Source organism: Jaculus jaculus, chromosome 4 (assembly GCF_020740685.1).
Source record: "Jaculus jaculus isolate mJacJac1 chromosome 4, mJacJac1.mat.Y.cur, whole genome shotgun sequence".
NCBI classification, from domain to species: Eukaryota; Metazoa; Chordata; class Mammalia; order Rodentia; family Dipodidae; genus Jaculus; species Jaculus jaculus.
Window position 1 is genome coordinate 88,639,856 of NC_059105.1, and position 23,853 is coordinate 88,663,708.

Genomic DNA, 23,853 nt, shown 5'->3' on the forward strand with positions numbered 1-23,853 from the left:
TGTGAGATCCAGCCCACCAGACCACCCCAGCAGAAGCCAGGCCAGCTAGAGTTCTTGAGCCTGCTATTTCTTCTTTTAAATGGGCTGACTCATCTACCCCAATATAAATAATATGAGTATTTTATATGTTCCTTGGGATGAAGGTAACATACGACATTGAAGAAATTATCTTAACTCTGTGGCTCTCAACAGGGACAATTTTGCCCCACAGGAGAAACTTGAGAATTATCTAGAAGCATTTTTGCTTGCTGCAACTTGGAGGTGGCATTCTACTGGCCTCTAGTGGATAGAAACCAGGGATGCGGCTAAGAACCCCATAAGGCCCAGACCAACCCTACAGCAGAGTTGTCCAAAACCAGTGACCAGAGGCTGAGAAACCTTGTGTTCCTATTCATAAATATTTGGACCAACATACATTAAAGTCAGGGAGCTGTGTTTTGTTTTGGTCGCAAGGGTCCTAATTATCTGCTCTGAGATATATGCACTGTAGTAACCATGTTCAAAAAAAGTGCCAGCAAAAAAAAGAAAAAAAGTGCCAGCCCTACATGTCCCATAGTGTACATCTAAAAGGAAACTTGACAAATCCAAAGAATCAATGAGACTTTAAAAATTTATATTGAAATCATTGTAGGCATAGGTAAACTGTTGAAAAATAATAAAAATTACATATTTTCATCCACATTCCATAAGCATTAACATTTTATCACATTTGTTTTCTCCCCTCTTCGCTACCTCTTTCTCTATCTTTATATCTATACATAAAGTACACTGCTCTATGAGGCCAGGCTATCCTTCAATTGTTCAATATGTATGTCCTGAAAATTAGAACATTCTTTGACATAACCACAGTAAAATGATCAAAATTATAAAACTAATGTTGACATACTAGTCTTCAATTTTGTTTTACTATGGGCTTTATAATAAAAGAAAACCATTTCCCCTGGTCCAGATTCACTCCAAGACTGCACACACATTTATTTGCTATGTACTTAGTGATCTATAATCTATATTTTGAAAGACAATTGTTTCTCAGATAAGAAAAGTATATCTGTTGTCTGCTTATGTTAGCCATCCAATGAACATAGATATAATCAATCCCATTTGAAGCCAAGTATGTAATACACTAATCTGATAACATCATTGAAAGATTTCTTATCTCTCACTTCAGAGACTTTATAGAGAAGCATGGGACAAGGACAAGACTCAAATCCACATCATGCCGGACACTCCTGACATCGTTCTGGCCAAGGCAAACCTAATCAATACCAGTGATGTAAGTTTCCAAATTCGCCATGCATTTTCAGAATGCTCTTTTTAACTGTTCCTGAGTAAAGTTGACTGGAAGTTCTTTTGTATTCCTGGATCATCTTAATTAATAAACTACACATGACTTGGATTTTTATTTGGTGGGTTATAGATTTAACATCACTATCTCAGCGTTGGAGGACTGTTCCCTCTGTTCTTATATTCTCTTTTTGTGTATTATATCACGCTCTGCTTCACAAGCAGGTGTTACTTATGGGCTGAAATAATTGGATCTGCTGTGTTTACAAAGTGCTGTGTTTAACATGTAGTTGATGCTCAATGACATTTTGGGTTAAGTGTGAGTGGCACAACAGGAAGATGAGTCTGATCAAAATACTTTACACATGTATGAAAGGGTCAAAAATTAAATTTAAAAAAGAAAAATTTTGAATGAGTGAACATACAGTTCTCTGCAGGAGAATATCTCTTTTGTTTTCATCATGACACTATGATCTCCAGAAACTTATAAATGTAAAAAAAAATTAAATAAAATGAAACTTTCAAACTCTAACAGATGATTTAATGGTAAAGAACATATTGGTATAATACTACTAAGAAGGAATAAAATATAAGCAAAAAATCTGAGGCCAATAGATATTTCTATTTATTTATTTACATGAAAGAGAGAAAGAAGCAGAAAGAGAGAGAGAGAGAATGGGCATGATAGAGCCTCTAGCCACTGCAAACAAACTCTAGATGCATGTGCCACCTTGTGCATCTGGCTTTACATGGATACTGGGAAACTGAACCCAGGTTCTAAGGCTTTGTAGGCAAATCTCTCCAGCCCCCAATAGACATTTGTAACCATCTCACTTCTGAACAAAAGTGCTTTTAAGTTATACTCTCAATTATTCAATTAGGACATAAATATGAATAAACCAAGTGGTAAATATACATATAAATTTTAATTCAATACTTAAATTTTAAAAGTATTTTAAAATTTTGAAGAGCTATATTTCCTACAAATATTCAACCTTTCTTTGACAGTCTGATATCATGAGACAAATAATGTTTCATAATGCATTAGCTAACAGGTGATAACCCTTTGCAAATAATTTTTCCCCACCAAAGGAGTAAGACAAAGTAATTTCTTTTCTAACAGAAACCCCTAATGAAACTCTCTATGCTAATTGGAAGACAGCATTGAAATGATATTTCATTTCATTTCTCTATCAATTAGCATCTGCCACATTCTTATAAGTACTTGGGAAGTGCTGGCACTCAATTCTGTGCACTGGGTATTCAAAGAGTTCTAAAACTTAAGGCAGGAGCTGTAGCAATCAAGGGCATAATATCCAATCACACTGAGGTAATCTAGAGCACAGACACTTTTCCCGTGGGCTCTAGAACTGTTTGGCATGTGGAACTTATTAGGCTGCAGTTGTTGATGGAGAATGGTTTTTCACAAAGTGATGGTCTTCATCTCTCAACAGAAAATCTACCGACTGGGCTATGAAGAGCTGAAGAAGAAAGGTTATGACCTTCCCGTTGATGCCATACCCATCAAAGCAGCAAAAGCATCCCGGGAAATTGCCAGCGATGTAAGAATTTATACCCAGTTGATACTCTTTTAATTGTAGTTTATCACTTCAAAGCAGTCTTAATGTCATTTTAAATGAAACAATTTTTTTTAAGAAATAGCAAATTAAGATAGATGTGTGGTGGGTATGGGGATGAGATCATGGGCACATTTACTATGTGTAGAATTTGTAGCTGAAGGTAGCCTTTAAGCTTTCCTATCAAAACCTGAAATCTGGGCTGGAGAGATGGCTTAGCGGTTAAGCACTTGCCTGTGAAGCCTAAGGACCCTGGTTCGAGGCTCGGTTCCCCAGGTCCCACGTTAGCCAGATGCACAAGGGGGTGCACGCGTCTGGAGTTCGTTTGCAAAGGCTGGAAGCCCTGGCGCACCCATTCTCTCTCTCTCCCTCTATCTGTCTTTCTCTCTGTGTCTGTCGCTCTCAAATAAATAAATAAAAAATTAAAAAAAAACAAAAACCTGAAATCTGTAGCTCTCTCGTTTTAGTAAGGTAGTTAGAGCTCATGTGCTTTGTAATTTGACACAAAGATGACAACAAAAGATATTGTCAAAAGAAAAGAGAAACATTTTTTTTTTCTTTAGTACAAATACAAAGAAGGCTTCCGCAAGCAGCTGGGCCACCACATTGGAGCACGGAACATTAAGGATGACCCCAAGATGGTGTGGTCCATGCACGTGGCCAAGATCCAGAGTGACAGGGAGTACAAGAAGGACTTCGAGAAGTGGAAGACCAAGTTCAGCAGCCCCGTGGACATGCTGGGCGTGGTGCTGGCCAAGAAGTGCCAGACCTTAGTCAGTGACGCGGACTACAGGCACTACCTGCACCAGTGGATATGTCTGCCTGACCAGAACGACGTCATCCATGCTCGGCAGGCCTACGACCTCCAGAGCGATGTGAGTCTAAGATTTCCCTTTTCTCAATCGCATATTGTTTATATTTTCTCAAAAAGTTCCCCTGAAGTGAAAAAAATTGAGTTTACATGTCTGAGTTCTACTTCCTTGAACTGTCAAAGCTCCACCGAGTGCCCCAGGTATCTGAAGCCTACAAAGACCCATTGATTCAATGGACGCCTCCAGATTGCTGCTCTAACAATAAAGAACCAAGGGTCTCGCTACACACTGCTCTGAAGTATATCCACAATGCGCTTCTAATCTGATGATTTTGTGGAATTTTTGAAATTGTCCAGGAAATCAAACATTAAATATTGTGTATATATTTGTCATGTAATAGAGCCTAAACTTCTATTGCTTTATTGATATATGCCTACAGTAAGTTATTTGTCATTTGGCATTTCAGAATCTGTACAAGGCTGATCTTCAGTGGCTAAAAGGCATTGGCTGGATACCTACTGGCTCTCTTGAGGATGAGAAAAACAAAAGAGCTACTCAGATTCTGAGTGACCACATTTACCGTCAGCACCCGGATAAATTCAAGTTTTCCAGCCTTATGGACTCCATACCAATGGTTTTGGCTAAAAATAATGCTATTACCATGAACCATGTGAGTCTTTTCTTTGTATGAGGTATTTATTTAAGGGAGACACTGAAATCTGTTTCTACCAAATAAAATTTCCATTCAGTTTTTCTCCATGATATTCAAGTGCTCTTAAAGTCAATGCTCTTCTTACTGACACAAGACATCTCAATGTGAAAGTGTCACAAGCATCAGCTCCCAGGGCAGTCTCTTATTCTCAGAAGAGTCAAAGTAGTCATTACTGATCTATATTTGACATGCCTTTTTATTTGTTTTAGAATCTCTACACAGAAGCTTGGAATAAAGATAAAACTACTGTCCACATTATGCCAGATACCCCTGAAGTTATGCTGGCTAAACAAAACAAAATAAATTACAGTGAGGTAAGCAATATATTTGTGGTGCATGATACATTTTCCTTACAATGTACTTTATATGTCAAGCTCATGACTGCCATTGCCTGTTTCAGAAATTATACAAGCTTGGCCTAGAAGAAGCCAAGAGGAAAGGCTATGACATGCGGCTTGATGCCATTCCTATCAAGGCAGCCAAGGCCTCCAGAGACATCGCTAGTGACGTAAGTACCCATTTAAGGTTCTTTACCTTGGATTTGGCTCAGTGATCACTTTGCCTCTCTTGGATTTATAGTCAAGCAATCTATTAACTTAAAGATATTGTCAGCCAGGTGTGGTGGCACACGCCTTTAATCCCAGCACTCGAGAGGCAGAGGTAGGAGGATCGCCATGAGTTCGAGGCCACCCTGAGATGACAGAGTTAATTCCAGGTCAGCCTGGACCAGAGTGAGACCTTACCTTGAAAAACCAAAAAAAAAAAAAAAAAAAGATATTGTCAATAGTTAATTTTTTTCAGAATGTAGGTTAAAATAACAACCAAACTCTCAGCAGCAAAGCTAAATTCTAGCTATGGTAACATTCATTTTAAAACATGTCTACTTCCTGTTGAAGCAGAGTATTGTATACTTGGCTGTCCATCTTTTTTTGGGGGGGGGGCTTTTCCCTGCTGGTATATCCATTTTTCTTATATCAGACTTATTGAAGGATTTTCAAAATATAGTCCCTCTCTAATGAACTGTTTCTATAGAATATTTAATGACAAAAATGCTTTTGTAATAACTACAGAAATCAGGCAAAGAACATGTAATGTATGACTCATATTCTAATTTTATTCTCTCTTTTTCATATACATGTACCACAAAAGTTATCTTTCTGTAGTAAAATAACTACACTGGCTTATAACATGCATGTTTTATATATCTGAAGGAAATCATTATTATTTTTAGTTGGTAGGATAATCTAGGCCTACTATAACACTTTTTACTAAAAGTTAAAACAAATGACTAGTAATCTTCTTCTTCTTCTAGTTCAAGTACAAAGAAGGCTACCGTAAGCAACTTGGCCATCACATTGGTGCCCGGGCTATACATGATGACCCCAAGATGATGTGGTCCATGCATGTGGCCAAGATCCAGAGTGACAGGGAGTACAAGAAGGACTTTGAGAAGTGGAAGACCAAGTTCAGCAGCCCCGTGGACATGCTGGGCGTGGTGCTGGCCAAGAAGTGCCAGACCTTAGTCAGTGACGCGGACTACAGGCACTACCTGCACCAGTGGATATGTCTGCCTGACCAGAACGACGTCATCCATGCTCGGCAGGCCTACGACCTCCAGAGTGATGTGAGTACTGAGGATCATAAGGTCATGCAAAGGTGGGAAATAGCGAATTGATTCCATCTGCATGGGGAAGGTAACAATAGGTGGCCCCAAGTTCTCCCATCCTTGCAAGTGGTAGTGGGGGAAAGAGGAGCTGCTGGCATGCCTGCTTTCTTTATGAATGCTGATCCATCACCCTGTAGACAAAATGGAGTAGTGCTGTCTACCAAACTATATATATATTTTTTAAAATATATATTTATTTGCAAGTAGGGAGAGACAGGTTATGGGCATGCCAGGGCCTCTAGCTACTGCAAATGAACTCCAGACACATGCTCCACTTTGTGCATCTGGCTTTACATGAGTACTGGGGAATCAAACCTGGGTTGTTAGGCTTTGCAGGTAAACACCTTAATTGCTGAACCATCTCTCCATCTCTTCTCCAACTATATCACTAAGAGTACTGTTCTTTGAATTTATGTCCTATGGATAAAAAAAAAGTATTCTCAGGGCTGGAGAGATGGCTTAGTGGTTAAGCGCTTGCCTGTGAAGCCTAAGGACCCTGGTTTGAGGCTTGATTCCCCAGGACCCATGTTAGCCAGATGCACAAGGGGGCGCACACGTCTGGAGTCCACTTGCAGTGGCTGGAGGCCCTGGCGCGCCCGTTCTCTCTCTCTGTCTCTGTCTCTGTCTCTTTCTCTGTTGCTTTCAAATAAATAAATAAATATTTAAAAAATATATTCCCAAAGCAGGGATAAACATTGGTTGTCATTTGTGTCAACAGAATATATACAAGTCAGATCTTCAGTGGATGAGGGGCATCGGCTGGGTCCCCATTGGCTCTTTGGATGTGGAAAAATGCAAGAGGGCAACTGAAATTTTGAGTGACAAAATCTATCGTCAACCCCCAGATAAATTCAAATTTACCAGTGTGACTGATTCTCTGGAACAAGTGTTGGCCAAGAATAATGCCATCACTATGAACAAGGTGAGGGTTCAAAATTCAGGGAATCAAGGTGGGGTTCCTGAAGCCAAATCAAAGAAAAAGGAATGCAGTTGAGTAAAGAAAGAAATTGAGTTTGGAGCAACAAAAGACATTTATAATATTCTATTTATTGTCTCTCTCTTTCTTGTCTAATGTATCTATACATATTATTTATATTTTACTACAAAGTTTATTGTTTCATGGTTTAAATAAAATAGCATATTTTGTGAAAAATAAACAGTCATTGCATAAAAGATGCTTATCTTACTTTTCATTTGTGATTTGCATTTTCTGGTTATTAGAATGCATTTAATAAATTTATATTCCACTATGAACTGATGATTTGAAGATGCATATAACATACAGTATATCTAAAATGCTATAACCTTGTCTTTTTATTTATAAATTTTTCATGACCTTGAAATTCCTATTAATTGAACATAATTAGATAATTTTTTTCTGACGAATTTCTGTATTTTCTTTGATAGCGTTTATATACAGAAGCCTGGGACAAAGACAAGACACAGATCCACATAATGCCTGATACACCAGAAATTATGTTGGCAAGAATGAACAAAATCAACTACAGTGAGGTGAGAGCAGATACTAATTCTTTAAGAGCTATACCATTTATTTAGTCCAATTGATCTAGTCCATACTGACATTAAATGACATCTTGGTACAGACTCTTTTTTTTTTTCTTGCTTCATAAGAAAAGTAACTTTGACATTTCTCAGTCACTATCATCAATATTAGACATTAAGAATTATCAAGTAGGGAATGCACATTATAAGAATAAATGATTTCAGCAGAAACCATGAATTAAGTAAAGCGTTGTCTTTTTTAACTTTTGGAGAGAGGAACTTTGAAATAGAACTAATAGACATGTATTTCCCTCTTGGTGCTAAAGCAATACTATTGTACATACATATTCCATGTGTAATGTATTTATTACTCAACTGCAGTACAGTGTCAAAATGAAAGATTTTTAAAGTATAAGATTAAGGATAATAACTAAAATTATAGTACCACCAATTAACCCACAGAGACAGAGAGGAAGAGATTATGAATGGTGATTTATCAAGGTATCTATTAACAAGCCCATTCCCTTTCATTTCCAGTGAGCATAGACCCATGTGTGGTTTCAGAATCCCATATGCTTAGGCAGGTCAGCCTCCCTTCCAGTGCAGAAATCCCCACTCCTCATTTTGCTTAAGAGTTCTCAGTGACAAGGAACTTATCTCATAAGTAAAGCTATTTGTTCTGGAAAATTCCATTAAAAATTGCTCCTGATATAGTGGGTCACAATATGTCTTTCCACAGATCCAAAACATCCTCTAAAGGTAGCACCACAGAGTGCCCAACCACAGAGATAGGATATCCAGAAGGGTCCCCCCACTACAGCCCCTCCCTGGGTTCTCTTTGTAAATCTAAACATCTCAAATTCCTAGACATTTCACATGTGAGATCCCTGGTAAAATGTGACTCAGTTAATCAAAATACTGTTAATGAGAAATGATGTGCATAGAACACAAAACTATTAATTTTAGTAAAATACAGAAGATTTGGACTCTCAACACTGACCTTGTTATAAGTACTATCTATAGAGAATTTTGTGAATTATTTAAATCCTCTCAGTTTTTTAATATGAGCATCAACATGTAACCAGTTTCTCTTCTTTTCTTTTTTGCCCCAATTTAGAGTCTGTATAAACTGGCCAATGAAGAAGCAAAGAAGAAAGGCTATGACCTAAGAGCTGATGCCATCCCCATTGTGGCTGCCAAGGCCTCCAGAGATATTGCCAGTGATGTGAGTTATCAATTCCCTTCCTCCGATGTAGATATTATGATGTGGCATCTCCACTGAACTACATCTTTACAAAGCACGTTCCTTAAGATGAGCATAATGGCGTGCCTGTAATCCCAGCACTTAGTGGGCTGTTGCAGTCAGGTTCTCATTGCTGGTAGAAATCACCCAACCAAGAGCAGCTTGTGGGAAAGAAGAGATTTATTTTGGCTTACAGGCTCAAGGGGGAAGCACCATGATGGCAGGGAAAATAATGGCATGAGCAGAGGGTGGACATCACCCCCTGACCAACATAAGGTGGACAAGAGGAACAGGAGAGTGTGCCAAACACTGGCATAGGGAAACTGGCTATAACATCCATAAACCCACCCCCAATAATACACTCCCTCCAGGAGGCATTAATTCCCAAATCTCCATCAGCTGGGAACCTAGCATTCAGAACATCTAAATTTATAGGAGACACCTGAATCAAACCACCACATTCGGCCCCTGGCCCCCATAAACTGTTAACCATTCATGATGTAAAATGCAATGCATTCAGTCCATCTTTAAAAGTCCTCATAGTTTTTATCAATCTTAATGATGTTCAAATGTCCCCATAATCCAAGAGCTTTTAACTGAGCCATAATACCAAAAAAAAAAAAAAAACCATAATGACACAGAATGAACATTCACACTGCACAAGATGGCATTGAGCATAGCAAAAAATATCCAATACAAGATGTAAAACAACCAGGACAAATATCAAACTCTGTAGCTTCAAGTCCAACAACTCTAGGCAGTGACAAATCTCCAAGTCTGATAAATCTAACCATCAACAAGTCTCTGGCATTCCAACTCTGCCCCTCTAGCCAGGCTACTCACGGTCCTGGAAAACTTCTTTGGGGCCAGAAGCTTTCCTTAGCAGCCATCTCATGGTCCTGGCATCTCCACTGAGTCTCCACTGCAACCCACTGTTCATTCTCATGGCTCCATGGGTTTCCATGCAGGCAACCAGCAAACCTGCTTCACACTGCTCATGGCCATTTCCAAAACACAAAACCGTGTTGCAAACTCAATGACCCTCTCTTTCCTACATTTCTTATATTCCACAATACCAGGTAGGGTGCAAATTTGTTAATCCAGGGGGAATAAAGCAGACTTTGAAGAACAGGACACTCCTTGAGCACTCAGGCCCCTCCAAAAGAGTCTACATTCTTCCTGTTGCCCTAGTGAAGGTCAGCTAGCCCAGTCTCAAATATTGTAATCTCTCAATTGCAGCTGAACAGGCGACAGTTCACCCAAAATTTTTCTTTCTGTGCCATATCCCTCTGCTCACACCAGTTCATTTCTATACAAAGCAACCCTGCACAACTTTTTAGGACATGGGCATAAGAGCAAGCTTCTCACACAAACTGCTAGCCTAGTCCAGGCAATGCTCTTACCCTCATAAGCTAAACCTCACAGTCCATAGTTCTTATTGCATTCAGGTCTTTCAACTCTGACCAGAATAGTCCATCAAGCTGTACTTCCAGCACTGCAAGGCATCTCTTAGGCCAAGGTTTCAAATTCTTCCACATTCCTCTTGAAAATCAGCTCCAAAAGGCCAAAGCCACACAGTCAGGTGTCTAGCAGCAATCCCACTCCTCTGTACCACTTTACTGTTGCAGTCAGGTTTGCATTGCTGGTAGAAATCATCCAACCAAGAGCAGCCTGTGGGACAAAAGAGATTTATTTTGGCTTACAGGCTTGAGGGGGAAGCTCCATGCTGGCAGAGAAAATGATGGCATGAGCAGAGGGTGGGCATCACCCCCTGACCAACATAAAGTGGACAACAGGAACAGGAGAGTGTGCCAAACACTGACATGGGAAACTTACTATCATATCCATAAGCCCACCTCCAACAATACATTCCCACCAGGAGGCATTAATTCCTAAATCTCCATCAGCTGGGAACCTAGCATTCAGAACACCTAAGTTTATGGGGGACACCTGAATTAAACCACCACCTAGGCTAAGGCAGGAGGACTGCCATGAGTTTGAGGCCAAGCTGGATATATGCCTTCCCCAAAGAAGTACTCTTCTTGTCCTTCAGAAATATATCCTGATGCATTTGTGGGAGATTGTTCAGAAACCTGATATGGAGGGAAGTAGAAAATTTGATATTGTTGAGAGGGGTAGATAAAGTGTGGGACACAGTCTTCAGTGAATAGAGAAATCTCTGTGTGTGTATAGACTTCCAGATTATAGGCCCAGGCTTGGAGAGGGAGAAGGCTGATATAGTAATGATCCCTGGACTCATGGAAAAGCTGATAGATAATATACCTCATGAGCCCATGTTCTACCAGCCAGAATCATGGCCTGGCTTGGCATAGCATCTTAATATGCAACCTTTTTAATATTTAATATGACATATTAAATAGTTTAATAGGTAATGTTATATATTGTAAAATTTAATATGGAATATTAGATATTAAATATTTTTAAATGCACTTAACATTTGCTATTTTAGCTCACTCTTGTAACATTATGAAAAGAAGACACTAATCAGTTCCAGAAGGAGGTTACTGGCCCAAGCTTGTACCTTATTGGTAGCACCTGGCTGTGCAGTGTGACACCCCCACCCCATCCCATGGTAAAACCATCCTGTTTTCCTGGTGTCCCTGGACTTTTGAGGAGCAAACCCTTGCTCTAAAGATAAAGGTTCACTATTGGGGAATATGGTGCTAGGCAGTGCTTTTTTTTTTGGAATGTCAGTGATTCACTTTGGTTTGTGTGTGTTAGCTCCCTCTGTAACTCAGAAAAGGGTTTATGCCAGCTATCAGAAATAATGATAAAAAGTGTTGAGAACTCTGTGCTAAGACATTTATATACAATATCTTATTTATTTTCTGTAATTACTCAAGGCTATAGAATTTGTCTTTAACTCCATTTTGTGAACCATTTAAATAATGTTCCTAAAGTCAAAGTCTTAGGGGCTGTTGGGATTGAGACTCCCAACAAACTCATTCCTAGTATTCTGTACTCTCTCTCCTACTAATTTGTCTACCCTTTCTAACACACTTGTCTTTGAAACTAGAAGCATATGTGTGGAGTGAGTAGATTAGATTCTATAAAGAAATCATTAAGTAAGTAAGAAGAACTGTTGGCCTATGTGAAACTGGAAACTGTGCCCTGCTTTGGAGCATGTTCTAACCAGATTGGTGCTATGTCAGCTTACTAAAATAATCAGTCTTCATGATGATGCCAGGACCTTGCCAATTCCATTGCATATAAAAATCCAACATGACATAGTAAATTGTCTTTATTTGCTATTCTAGTCAGTACTTGACCTAGAATATGTCATGTTTACACAAGCCCACCACTTTACAGCTATTTATGGCTATTTTCCAGCCTGGTAAACATACCATGTCAAGCACTCTCCTGACACACTTTTAGTACTTAAGATCCAATTCTCCAGGTTCCCTGGTTCAAATGGCCCCTCCCTGACTTCCACAAGTGACTCCTATAATGTGTGTACTTCCTTTCTCCAAAACTGTGCCTTATAACCAGGCCATAGAAAATTTGAGATATGTATCCTAATTGTATGAATTCTATCTCATCTACCATATCTATAGTCTTTGAGGGCAAAAGCCAGGATACTGGCTGGAGTTGGTGCTTATCAGCAAGTCAACTAAATGGTGATGAAAATTAATATGATTTTGTATGAATTTGCTACATCAAAGGGCTTGCAATCAAACCTTGATTTGTGAATTTTTATTTCAGTATAAATATAAAGATGGTTACCGCAAGCAGCTGGGTCACCACATTGGAGCCCGTAACATTGAGGATGACCCCAAGATGGTGTGGTCCATGCATGTGGCCAAGATCCAGAGTGACAGGGAGTACAAGAAGGACTTTGAGAAGTGGAAGACCAAGTTCAGCAGCCCCGTGGACATGCTGGGCGTGGTGCTAGCCAAGAAGTGCCAGACCTTAGTCAGTGACGTGGACTACAAGCACTACCTGCACCAGTGGACATGTCTGCCTGACCAGAACGACGTCATCCATGCTCGGCAGGCCTATGACCTCCAGAGCGATGTGAGTTACAGTACCATAACAGAGCTGGGTATAGAAATGCTTTAAACTACATGAAAGTTATCTTTTATGTACAACACATGGGCCTATTTGAGCTAAGATCTATTGGCTAGTAAAAATAGATTTGAATCACTGTCAATAAAAAAAAAAATAAAGTACTTTTATTTATTATTAACACATCAGTAGTCCTTATGACAAGATTAAGTTTCCTAGCCGGACTATTTGAACTGAGAATCCACCAGAGGGAGATATTTTCTTTTATTCTTTTGAGCAAATAAAATAATAAATTGTCATTTAAAAAAACTGCACTAGAAGCTGGGTGTGGTGGCGCACACCTTTAATCCCAGCACTTGGGAGGCAGACATAGGAGGATCACTGTGAGTCTGGGGCCACCCTGAGACTACACAGTGAATTTCAGGTCAGCTTGAGCTAGAGTGAGACCCTACCTTGCAAAAACAAAACAAAACAAAATGCACTAGAGAAACTATAGCTCAGTGGTAGCGTCTGCCTAGTATACACAAAGCCTTGGGTTGAATCCCAAGTACCACTAAAAAAAAAAAAAAAGTTACTGGTTTCCTTGAGCAAAAGGAGATTCTAATGAGTAGAATGGTGATGGCAGCAAACATGAAAACAGGAAAAGGAGATGCTGTTGTAAGGTATTATGGTGTGCTTGACCCTTGTTTCAGTGTGGGCGTGCACATGCTGAGAGCAGACCTAATATCCACTGGCAGCAGATGCAATGTCTCAACTCTGGGAGTGAGAAGCGCAGTCCTGCAATGGGTGTTTTCTAAACACTTGAGGCCATGTGTTGCAGTTATTTTTCATTAGTGGGACAAACATCCAACCAGAAGCAGTTTATGGGAAAAAAGGATTTATTTTAGGCTTATAGAATCCAGGGGAAGTTCTATAATGGCAGAAGAATCTGGCTCATGTCCATAGCAAAGAGAGAGAGAGAAACACTAGTAAGCATCCACAGGCAAAGCTCAAACTGCTCCCTGCACACCTCGGGTCTAGACTTAAGGTCCACCTCCAGTCACATCTCCAGCAGGTAGCTGGAGACATAAGTAGGAAGCTTAACCTTAATCAAAAATCCCCAAGGCTATGGGCCATACATTTACATTCAAACCATAACATGAGCTTTGGAGAATGAGATAAACCCACAATAATTATACATTAATTAGCTGTTCCTCCACACTGTACAGCCCACCTGGAAATCTCCCACATTCTATTCTGAGATTTCAGCCTATTGAGTCTTGTGCCTCACAATTGTCTCCAAGAAGAAAGGAAGCTATAAAGGGCTGGTAACACCCATAGAATGACAGCTGTCTGCCATCTCTCTGCTTGTTGGGTTCCTTTTCTAGATGGTCATCCTGCCACCATAAAAATCTCAATATTGCAGGAGGCATTTACTAAGAGGTACAAAGTGCTGCTGGTGTGAGCTTTGCTCTTCTCTGGGCTGATAGCTAATCAGCACACAAAGTTCCAGGGAGCTTTTGTCTGAAATACCAGTTTCTACTCTCTATGCAGTTGTTATTGCTGCCGGAATTCCACAAGCAGACTAAAGGTCCAATATCACTTTGATGGGGGCATATGAAAATCTTCAGTAGAGATGGATTAGCAGTTAAGGTGCTTGCCTGCAAAGCCAAAGGACCAAGGTTCAATTCCCCAGAACCACATAAGTCGGATGCACAAGGCAGCACATGAGTCTGGAGTTCGTTTGCAATGTCTAGAGGCCCTAATGCACCCTCTCTCTCTCTCTCTCTCTCTCTCTCAAACAAATAAAATATTTTTTAAAAATCTTTAGTAGAAAAATGTGAAGTGAGAAGATTAGGCAAAAAGATCTGGAAATTAGTCTGTGCTTCTTTCTTGGTGACAAAGGAACTTGAATCATAGACAATCATTGACTGCTCTGAATCTTGGGTAGTATTCTTGCCAGCCAAAGTCTGTTTGGGGCATCGGAGGTTCTTTTTTAATTAATGTATATTTGAAAACTTAATACATGTATATAATGGATTTTAAGCATATCCCCCCCCCCCATTACCCTTTCTTGTCCCTTTTCCACTCCTACTGAATCCAAACAGTCCCCTCCTATTTTCTTCCTCTTCTTCTTTCTCTCTCTCTCCTTCCCTCCCTTCCTTCCCCTGTGTGTGTCTGTGTCCCACTGAGTTTAGTTGGGGTTACTTGCACAAGCTTGGATAGGAGACTATCTATAAAAGTTTGGGCAATTATGAGTAACTACACTACTGAAGAAAATGATGTCACTGCCTCCCGCAAACAACCATTAACTGCCAGTAACTCCTCAGAGAGGGATGGGATTTCTTGAGCTTCTCCCTATATCAAGAATTCTGTTTTAAAAAAATGTTTTTATTTCTATTTATGCATATACTTATTTGAGAGACAGGCAGGGGGAATGGGCATGCCAGGGCTTCCAGTCACTGCAAATGAACTCCAGATGCATGCACCACCTTGTGCATCTGGCTGACATGTGTCCTGGGGAATCAAGCCTGGGTCCTTTGGTTTTGCAGGCAAGCATCTTAACCACTAAGCCATCTCTCCTGCCTCAGGCATTCTTTATCACTATTACATGTCACATTAATACATTATTCACTCTTTTGATAAAGAAACTATTTGAAATGTAAGAAAATGTACATAGAAGGTAATAATGATCCTAGCCAATTCAACCACTATAAAATCTACTTCAGTTTATATAAGTTACCCACCTACATTGCTTCTGGCGGTGTTTTTTTTTTTTTTTGGATAGTGTATTAATAATTTGCTTACGTATCATCAGTTTTCATAGGAAGCAGAGTTTTTAATAGTTGTAAAGTGCTTTTCTGGTTAGGACTAAAATGGGTTTATTGAGAGCCCCAACATGACATTGTGGGGCATATGTGGTTTCTCTCCCTGGGTTGGCATTCTTTCCTGCTCACATTATATTATAAATTCACTGAACAGACTGAGAGTTGTTAGTTGGGAGCAGTCCTCTCCTAACTTAAAATATCTCACAACTTGGTTTTCTTGCTAGGAGATACTTCTGTGTCATTTTTGAACCTAGCTGCTCTTATCATCTGTATAGTACAAACGAGCTTGTTTTTGATATAAAAAAAGATGGAATCTCACTTTATTTCTGATGTCATTCAGACATCCTGACACTAAAGACTGTGGTCTTGATGAAGAGCTTCTCTCTTTCGTCTCTTCTTAGAATGTGTACAAGTCTGACCTCCAGTGGCTGAGAGGCATTGGCTGGGTCCCCATCGGCTCCCTGGATGTGGTCAAATGCAAGAGAGCAGCAGAGATCCTGAGTGACAACATCTACCGCCAGCCTCCAGACAAGTTCAAGTTCACCAGTGTGCCAGATTCTCTGGAGCAGGTGCTGGCCAAGAGCAATGCCCTCAACATGAACAAGGTGAGCCTCTGCTCCCTCTGGCTTCCTAAGCTCCCAAAGCCCATTGTTATACTTTAATGACTGGTGGGTGCGAAACTACCCCTGAAGGTATAGGGTCACACTTAACTTTCAAGTTATTCTTGAAATCTTCTGAATGAATTACTCTATTATTTCCAGTTTTAACCTTGACATCCAGCAGTAAGACCCAAACCTCCAGCAGAGTGCATTATATCCAAATGCAGCTGATTTTTCCTGATTAGGTCAATGATAATGCTGGTTTAATTTAATGTGTTTCAGTACCTATCTCCAGTGGGTTTCAGTCAGGTCTTATCTTCTGTTACAGCGTTTATACACAGAGGCCTGGGACAAAGACAAGACCCAGGTTCACATCATGCCCGACACACCGGAGATCGTGCTGGCGAGGCAGAACAAGATAAACTACAGTGAGGTAGGGGCAAAAAAAAAAAAAAAAAAAAATCTACCCTTTGCTGATAGCTTGGGTTCCTACAGTGAGTCACGTGGAGATTTTTGGACCCAGCTTCCCAGGTACCTGTGACTCTTCCATATGAACACTCAGCCTATCCACCTTCAAGTTCCGGGTTGACTACTGTGTTTCAATAATATTCTGCAGCCAAACTGAAGTCACACTTTTCTTTTAAATTTCGTGGCTATTTTCAAAGGGAGTTAATGGAACTGAGTAGTATTTTTGGCACTTCTAAGCGGTAGGCTTGCCAAATAAACATTAGGTCACTATTTATACTACAGTATTTTTTGTCATTTACCTGGAATTCAGGTTCAATTCAGAGTGCTATATTTTTGCTTGCTAAATCTGTCAATCCTAGCAAGGAGGTTTTATGCACCTTTTCCCCATACCAGTCCCAAATAAAATTGAGAAATAAAACAAAAGAGCAGAGACAGCAGACAAAACATCACTTTAAAAATATTTTATTTTTTTGGAGAGAGAGAGAGAAAGAAAGAAGGAAGGAAGAAAAGGAGGAAGGAAGGAAGGAAGGAAGGAAGGAAGGAAGGAAGGAAGGAAGGAAGGAAGGAAGGAAAGAAAGAAAGAAAGAAAGAAAGAAAGAAAGAAAGAAAGAAAGAAAGAAAGAAAGAAAAAGAGGCAGAGAGACAAGGCATACCAAGACCTTTAGCTACGGCAATCAAAATCCAAACACATGCATCACCTTGTGCATCTGGCTTATGTGAGTACTGTGGAATCAAACCTGGGTTCTTAGGCTTTGCAGGCAAGTGCCTCAACTACTAAGCCATCTCTCCAGCCCAAAATGTCACTTTTTTTGCTGTGAAAATTAGGTTAAAGGATATATCCTAACTGAACATCAAAATTAGGTTTTGCTGCCCAGGTATAGGCTGCCCTAGAGTGGCGATCTCCCTTGGCCCTCAGAGATGACGCCCTTCTTAGGGGGCACTGAGCTGGCTCCTAGAGAAACAGGGTAGAGCAGAGCTGAGCTGAGCATCCCAACAACTCACTAGATTAAGTCTGCTAGATAAATTGCTATACCATTCTAGAGCAGAGAGAAAGCTTAGAAGTTAAAAAAATAAGGTTCTTTCATAAAAGTGCTCTCCATCAGCAATACTAGTTACTGGTTTATTAACAGCAAATTATTTTTATAGGAAAAAAATGGTAGATTGAACACACCGAAATCTGGGCAGCAGCAAGATACTACTACTTAAGCCAACAGTAAAATGAATTTTATAGACATGTTTTACTAAGATGATATAACCAAAAGTTGGAACTTAGCAGTTGGGATTATAGTGAAATTAGCTATGCTTTAAGTTATGCTTTAACTTTTCCTAATTCATTTCTAAATACTGTAAAATATTGAATGATGTAATAAAATTTTAAGTTGTGAAAAGTATCAATGAAAGTATATAACTTATATAACAATAATATTAAACATTCTTCCACTTTTTACTTACTAGTATACATGAATTATGTTTTGTCTATAAATTTATGACTAAGCTATATTCATCTATAGTGATAACTATATCATTAATCCATAAATGACATATGTCTATAATGACAATACATGCAATATAGATTGATATATCAATCTATGTGAATACTCTTTGTGATATCTCATCAATTTTTGATATTGTATACTTTTTCTAGTTCCTATCCTTTAAAAAAAATAAGGCATCAGTTACCATATTGTTTCTATCAAACCCTTTTTCCTTTAACTCTTTTTCTGCAGAGTCTGTATAAACTGGCCAATGAAGAAGCAAAGAAGAAAGGCTATGACCTAAGAGCTGATGCCATCCCCATTGTGGCTGCCAAGGCCTCCAGAGATATTGCCAGTGATGTGAGTAGCCACACCCAGATACTGATGGGTGGACAGGGTGGGAAGCAAGCTCAACAGCAAAACAAGGTGCATCCGCATCGTTATTGACTTATTTGTATAAATTAAATAAACACTTTATTATTTGAAACTTCTCATTTTAAATCCAAAAGAGACTCATACCCAGGTTCCATAGAGAAGGAAGTGTTGAGTGGAATTAGCATGAAAACTTTGATATTTTTAAGTTACTGATTCTTGCAGAGAAATGGAGTTGTATAAATATCTTCTTATCTCTGTTCAAAACTATTTTTAGTCTTTATAACAATAGTTATTATTTGGGATGCTAGGCCAAACTCTGGAGTCCTGTGGTTTACAGACATTTTCAGAAGAGAAGCACAGACATCTTGAGATGTCTATTAACTTTAATTTCTGGATTGATCACTTTTATTTCAGTACAAATACAAAGATGGTTACCGCAAGCAGCTGGGCCACCACATTGGAGCCCGGAACATTGAGGATGACCCCAAGATGGTGTGGTCCATGCACGTGGCCAAGATCCAGAGTGACAGGGAGTACAAGAAGGACTTCGAGAAGTGGAAGACCAAGTTCAGCAGCCCCGTGGACATGCTGGGCGTGGTGCTGGCCAAGAAGTGCCAGACCTTAGTCAGTGACGCGGACTATAGACACTACCTGCACCAGTGGACATGTCTGCCTGACCAGAACGACGTCATCCATGCTCGGCAGGCCTATGACCTCCAGAGCGACGTGAGTGCCTGAGCGCTATAAGCAGTGCTAAGTCGTAGTAACATGTACACAGATCTATGATTAGACAGAACCCATAGGTAGGCAATGTGTCTTATCTCTCTTCCTCATTTTTAAATTCCCTTCATTTATTTTAAAAAACAAAACAGTATTTCATATTTAAAAAAAAAATTGTTTGTTTATTTGAGAGCAACAGACAGAGAAAGAGGCAGAGAGAGAATGGGCACTCCAGGGCCTCCAGCCACTGCAAATGAACTCCGGATGCGTGCGCCCCCTTGTGCATCTGGCTAACGTGGGTCCTGGAGAATTGAGCCTCAAACCAGGGTCCTTAGGCTTCATAAGCAAGCGTTTAACTGCTAAGCCATCTCTCTAGCCTTATATTTCATATTTTTAAAGATATAGACAAGGTCTAATTTTCCAAATTTGTTCAGTCCTTTTTCTTCATTTGTGAAACCAAGTATCATAACAACAATAATGCTTGCTTTTGTGTTTGATCTAACTAGAACATTTACAAGTTGATCTCTAGTGGATAAGGAGGCATTGGCTGGGCCATTATTGAAACTCTGGATGTGGTCAAGTGCATAAAAGACACAGAAATTCTGAGTGACAGACAATATCTGCCTTGTTGCCTCTTCTTAGAATGTGTACAAGTCTGACCTCCAGTGGCTGAGAGGCATTGGCTGGGTCCCCATCGGCTCCCTGGATGTGGTCAAATGCAAGAGAGCAGCAGAGATCCTGAGTGACAACGTCTACCGCCAGCCTCCAGACAAGTTCAAGTTCACCAGTGTGCCGGATTCTCTGGAGCAGGTGCTGGCCAAGAGCAATGCCCTCAACATGAACAAGGTGAGCACTCAGTCATGGGAACATCAAGCAGGGCTAGATGTCATTTAAAATAAATACTTATGGTTTTAAGTTAATTGTCTTTGTTTTTTCCAAAGTATAGTGAATTGGATGAATTCTCTGTTTCCTTATAAAATAAAAATTCCAAACACACCTAGGAGATATATGGCTTCCTATATCTCTGTGAAATGGCCAGAGTTAAGAATAAGAACAAAAAGAATAAGATGTCTGTTTGGGGGTTCATAATATTTGGAGTCTATGAGAATAATATGTTGTTTGGTATCAAGCTTTCTTGTCCCTGGGTTAAAAAAAAAAAGGAATGGGCTGGAGAGATGGCTTAGTGGTTAAGTGCTTGCCTGTGAAGCCTAAGGACCCTGGTTCAAGGCTCGATTCCCCAGGACCCACGTTAGCCAGATGCACAAGGGGGCACATGCATCTGGTGTGCCCATTCTCTCTCTCTCTCTCTCCCTCCTTCCCTCTCTCTCTCTCTCTCTCTCTCTCTAGCTCTCAAATAAATAAACAAAAATAAACAAAAAATTTTTAAAAAGGAAGGATTTGTTAGTGAAGCTATAGTAAACATGCGGACATGTGAACGTGCTTAGGAAGCACTTGCATTTAAATTTTTAATTTCAGTGTTGCAGTGTGAGTAGTCTGATAACACATATATATGTTTGCTTTTTTATTTTTTCTTACATCGTACACAGCAGAGCGTGCACAGCAGAATAGGCAGCAAGGGGCTGCTTTCCAATGTGGACATGATCTTTTCATTGAAAACTCCCTGTTTTAAAGAAAATTTTTTTCTGAATCATTAATTATTTTATCCTTTGCAGCGCTTATACACAGAGGCCTGGGACAAAGATAAAACCCAAATTCATATTATGCCTGATACACCTGAAATTATGTTGGCCAGACAAAACAAAATAAATTACAGTGAGGTAAGTCCTTCTGTTTTATTTCCTTCACCTGGCCACTTTTGCTGATGTGGAAATGTCTGAATTATACATTTAAAGTCATTGTGTAGTACAGTTGGCTTAGGTTTTTTTTGTATTCGTTATCTTACTTTGAATATAATTATTATATGAAAAATAGGCCAGGCGTGGTGGCACATGCCTTTAATCCCAGCACTCGGGAGGCAGAGGTAGGAGGATTGCTGAGAGTTCAAGGCCACCCTGAGACTACATAGTGAATTCCAGGTCAGCTTGGACTAGAGTGAGACCCTACCTTGAAAAAAACAAACAAAACAAAACAAAACAAAACAAAACAAAACAAAACAAAACAAAAAAAGGTAGACATAGAGATACGCATAAAAGCATCCCCACATTATTCAAGGGGACAAAATCCTGACTGTCAACAAGTAATGACTCCAATATAATTGTGATTAAAAATAATTACTATCATATTAGTGCTTATTTCAAAATTCATTCTGCCTGTTCATTTTCTTCAGCTATTTCATCTATAAGATGGAATAAAAAGCCCTATCTTGATAATAGTTTGTGATGACAAAATGAGGTTACAGTCTACAGCCTGCCTTGTGGGGAGCTTGCTAAAAAGTATCTGCTTAATAGAGTTTAATTTCTTCCATTTGCTCTCAAGTCTCATTGAAAATTAGATGTTTTTAAAATGCTTAAAATGATTTGAAGTTTTCAGAATGAGAATTTTTAAATTCACTTTTAAATTCATTAAAAATTTTAAATTAAAAAATTTTAAATTTCAAAATTGCCTGTGGACAAGAAAACAAATTCTTTGAAGGGCACTCCATCTTTGCTAAGCTTGTCATTGAAGTTTACTGGGTATGTGAGAGGAGAGAAATGTGACTATCTTTGCAGTCCAAAATCCTGTTGCATAAATAGCTTTTGTCTCAATTGTGAAGAATTTACCTGGTTGAGTCAAGAATGCTAGTTTCTTATATTTTTATGTATTTCCATTCAAAAATAACCCTTTCCTTGGTTTACTAACAGTGGAAAACTTAAGCATTCTTTCTCAAGTTTTGACCAAATTTACTATTTTACTCATATTTATTATGCTTGCTAATAATAATGTACCCCTAAAGAGAAGGGATGCTTAAGTAAAATAGCCATGTCAAGTAAACTGAAAGAGACATGAATGTTTATTCCGACTTAGGGAGCAGACCCAAGGACAAAATTGAATCCAAGTATCTGGCTGGCCTTGGCTCAGCCCTTTTGAAAGGGTCGTGTTCCCTGAGCCATGCGCTCTCTGCTGCGCTAACTTCTCCTGTGAGGCTCACGGAACCTCAAGCAGGTGACTGTTATCTTCCATCCCAGATTGACATAAGGCTCTTAAGCCTCTCCTGTTTACTTGAGAATTAAGGTGGATTTTTATTTCCCAGACTGCTGAGAGGGTACTGGAAATTTTTTAATTTTAAAGGTTTATATTTTAATGAGAAGATTATGTTAATTCCTCAATTGCTGTTTTCTGAAGATGACATTTTAGAATGGCAGACTTGAATTCATTCTTGCACTACCACCAATGATATTTTTATTCCATACTTCACTCCATAAGTGTGAAACAAAACAAAACATACCTCATTTTTTTCTCTTAAATTCTGGGTAGCTATAAAGACCAGCATTGGTACCACTGGTGAAATTTGAATAATCATTGTATATAAGATGAAGCTGGGGCTGGAGAGATGGCTTAGCAGTTAAGCGCTTGCCTGTGAAGCCTAAGGACCCCGGTTCAAGGCTCAATTCCCCGGGACCCAAGTTAGCCAGATGCACAAGGGGGCACACGCGTCTGGAGTTTGTTTGCAGTGGCTGGAAGCCCTGGCACGCCCCTTCTCTCTCTCTCTCTCTCTCTCTCTCTCTCTCTGCCTCTTTCTCTCTGTCTGTTGCTCTCAAATAAATAAATAAAATAAACCAAAAAAAAGATGAAGCTGGGGCTGGAGAGATGGCTTAGTGGTTAAGCACTTGCCTGTGAAGCCTAAGGACCTCGGTTCGAGGCTTGATTCTCCAGGACCCACCTTAGCCAGATGCACAAGAGGGCACACGCGTCTGGAGTTTGTTTGCAGTGGCTGGAAGCCCTGGCACGCCCATTCTCTCTCTCTCTCTCTCTCTCTCTCTCTCTCTCTCTCTCTCTCTCTCTCTCTCTTCTCTCTGCCTCTTTCTCTCTGTCTGTTGCTCTCAAATAAATAAATAAAATAAACCAAAAAAAAGATGAAGCTGGGGCTGGAGAGATGGCTTAGTGGTTAAGCACTTGCCTGTGAAGCCTAAGGACCTCGGTTCGAGGCTTGATTCTCCAGGACCCACCTTAGCCAGATGCACAAGGGGGTGCATGTGTCTGGAGTTCATTTGCAGTGGCCAGAGGCCCTGGCATGCCCATTCTGTCTGTCTCTCTATCTGCCTCTTTCTCTCTCTCTGTCTGTCACTTTCAAATACATAAAAAAATTTTTAAAAAAGATGAAGCTATATCAATAATATATCTCTAGAATTTGATAAGTATTGAGACTATATAAAATTGTCTTTGGGCTGGAGAGATGGCTTAGTGGCTAAGCACTTGCCTGTGAAGCCTAAGGACTCCAGTTCGAGGCTCGATTTCCCAGGACCCACGTTAGCCAGATGCTCAAGGGGCGCATGCATCTGGAGTTCATTTGCAGTGGCTGGAAGCTCTGGCGTGCCCATTCTCTCTCTCTCTTTCTACCTGCCTCTTTCTCTCTCTGTCATTTTCAGATAAATAAATAAAAATAAACAAAAAATTTAAATTGTCTTTATTCCAAGAAGATATGTGGT

General features: G+C 39.7%; 1 protein-coding gene across 2 annotated transcripts in view; it reads left to right on the forward strand.

The window, feature by feature from the left end:
• The window catches only part of Neb (nebulin), a 224,295-nt gene that overhangs the window by 85,846 nt on the left and 114,596 nt on the right, over positions 1-23,853 (forward strand). Inside the window, exons 53-69 of one of the 2 annotated variants that reach the window (XM_045147212.1) lie at positions 1,169-1,273; positions 2,739-2,846; positions 3,425-3,736; positions 4,140-4,343; positions 4,595-4,699; positions 4,786-4,893; positions 5,698-6,009; positions 6,770-6,973; positions 7,459-7,563; positions 8,672-8,779; positions 12,521-12,832; positions 16,032-16,235; positions 16,558-16,662; positions 18,425-18,532; positions 18,962-19,273; positions 19,910-20,113; positions 20,941-21,045. In XM_045147212.1, coding sequence (XP_045003147.1) covers positions 1,169-1,273; positions 2,739-2,846; positions 3,425-3,736; positions 4,140-4,343; positions 4,595-4,699; positions 4,786-4,893; positions 5,698-6,009; positions 6,770-6,973; positions 7,459-7,563; positions 8,672-8,779; positions 12,521-12,832; positions 16,032-16,235; positions 16,558-16,662; positions 18,425-18,532; positions 18,962-19,273; positions 19,910-20,113; positions 20,941-21,045 — 3,021 coding nt within the window. The remainder of the gene's footprint in view (positions 1-1,168; positions 1,274-2,738; positions 2,847-3,424; positions 3,737-4,139; positions 4,344-4,594; positions 4,700-4,785; positions 4,894-5,697; positions 6,010-6,769; positions 6,974-7,458; positions 7,564-8,671; positions 8,780-12,520; positions 12,833-16,031; positions 16,236-16,557; positions 16,663-18,424; positions 18,533-18,961; positions 19,274-19,909; positions 20,114-20,940; positions 21,046-23,853) is intronic. The other variant, XM_045147213.1, reaches the window with a different exon arrangement.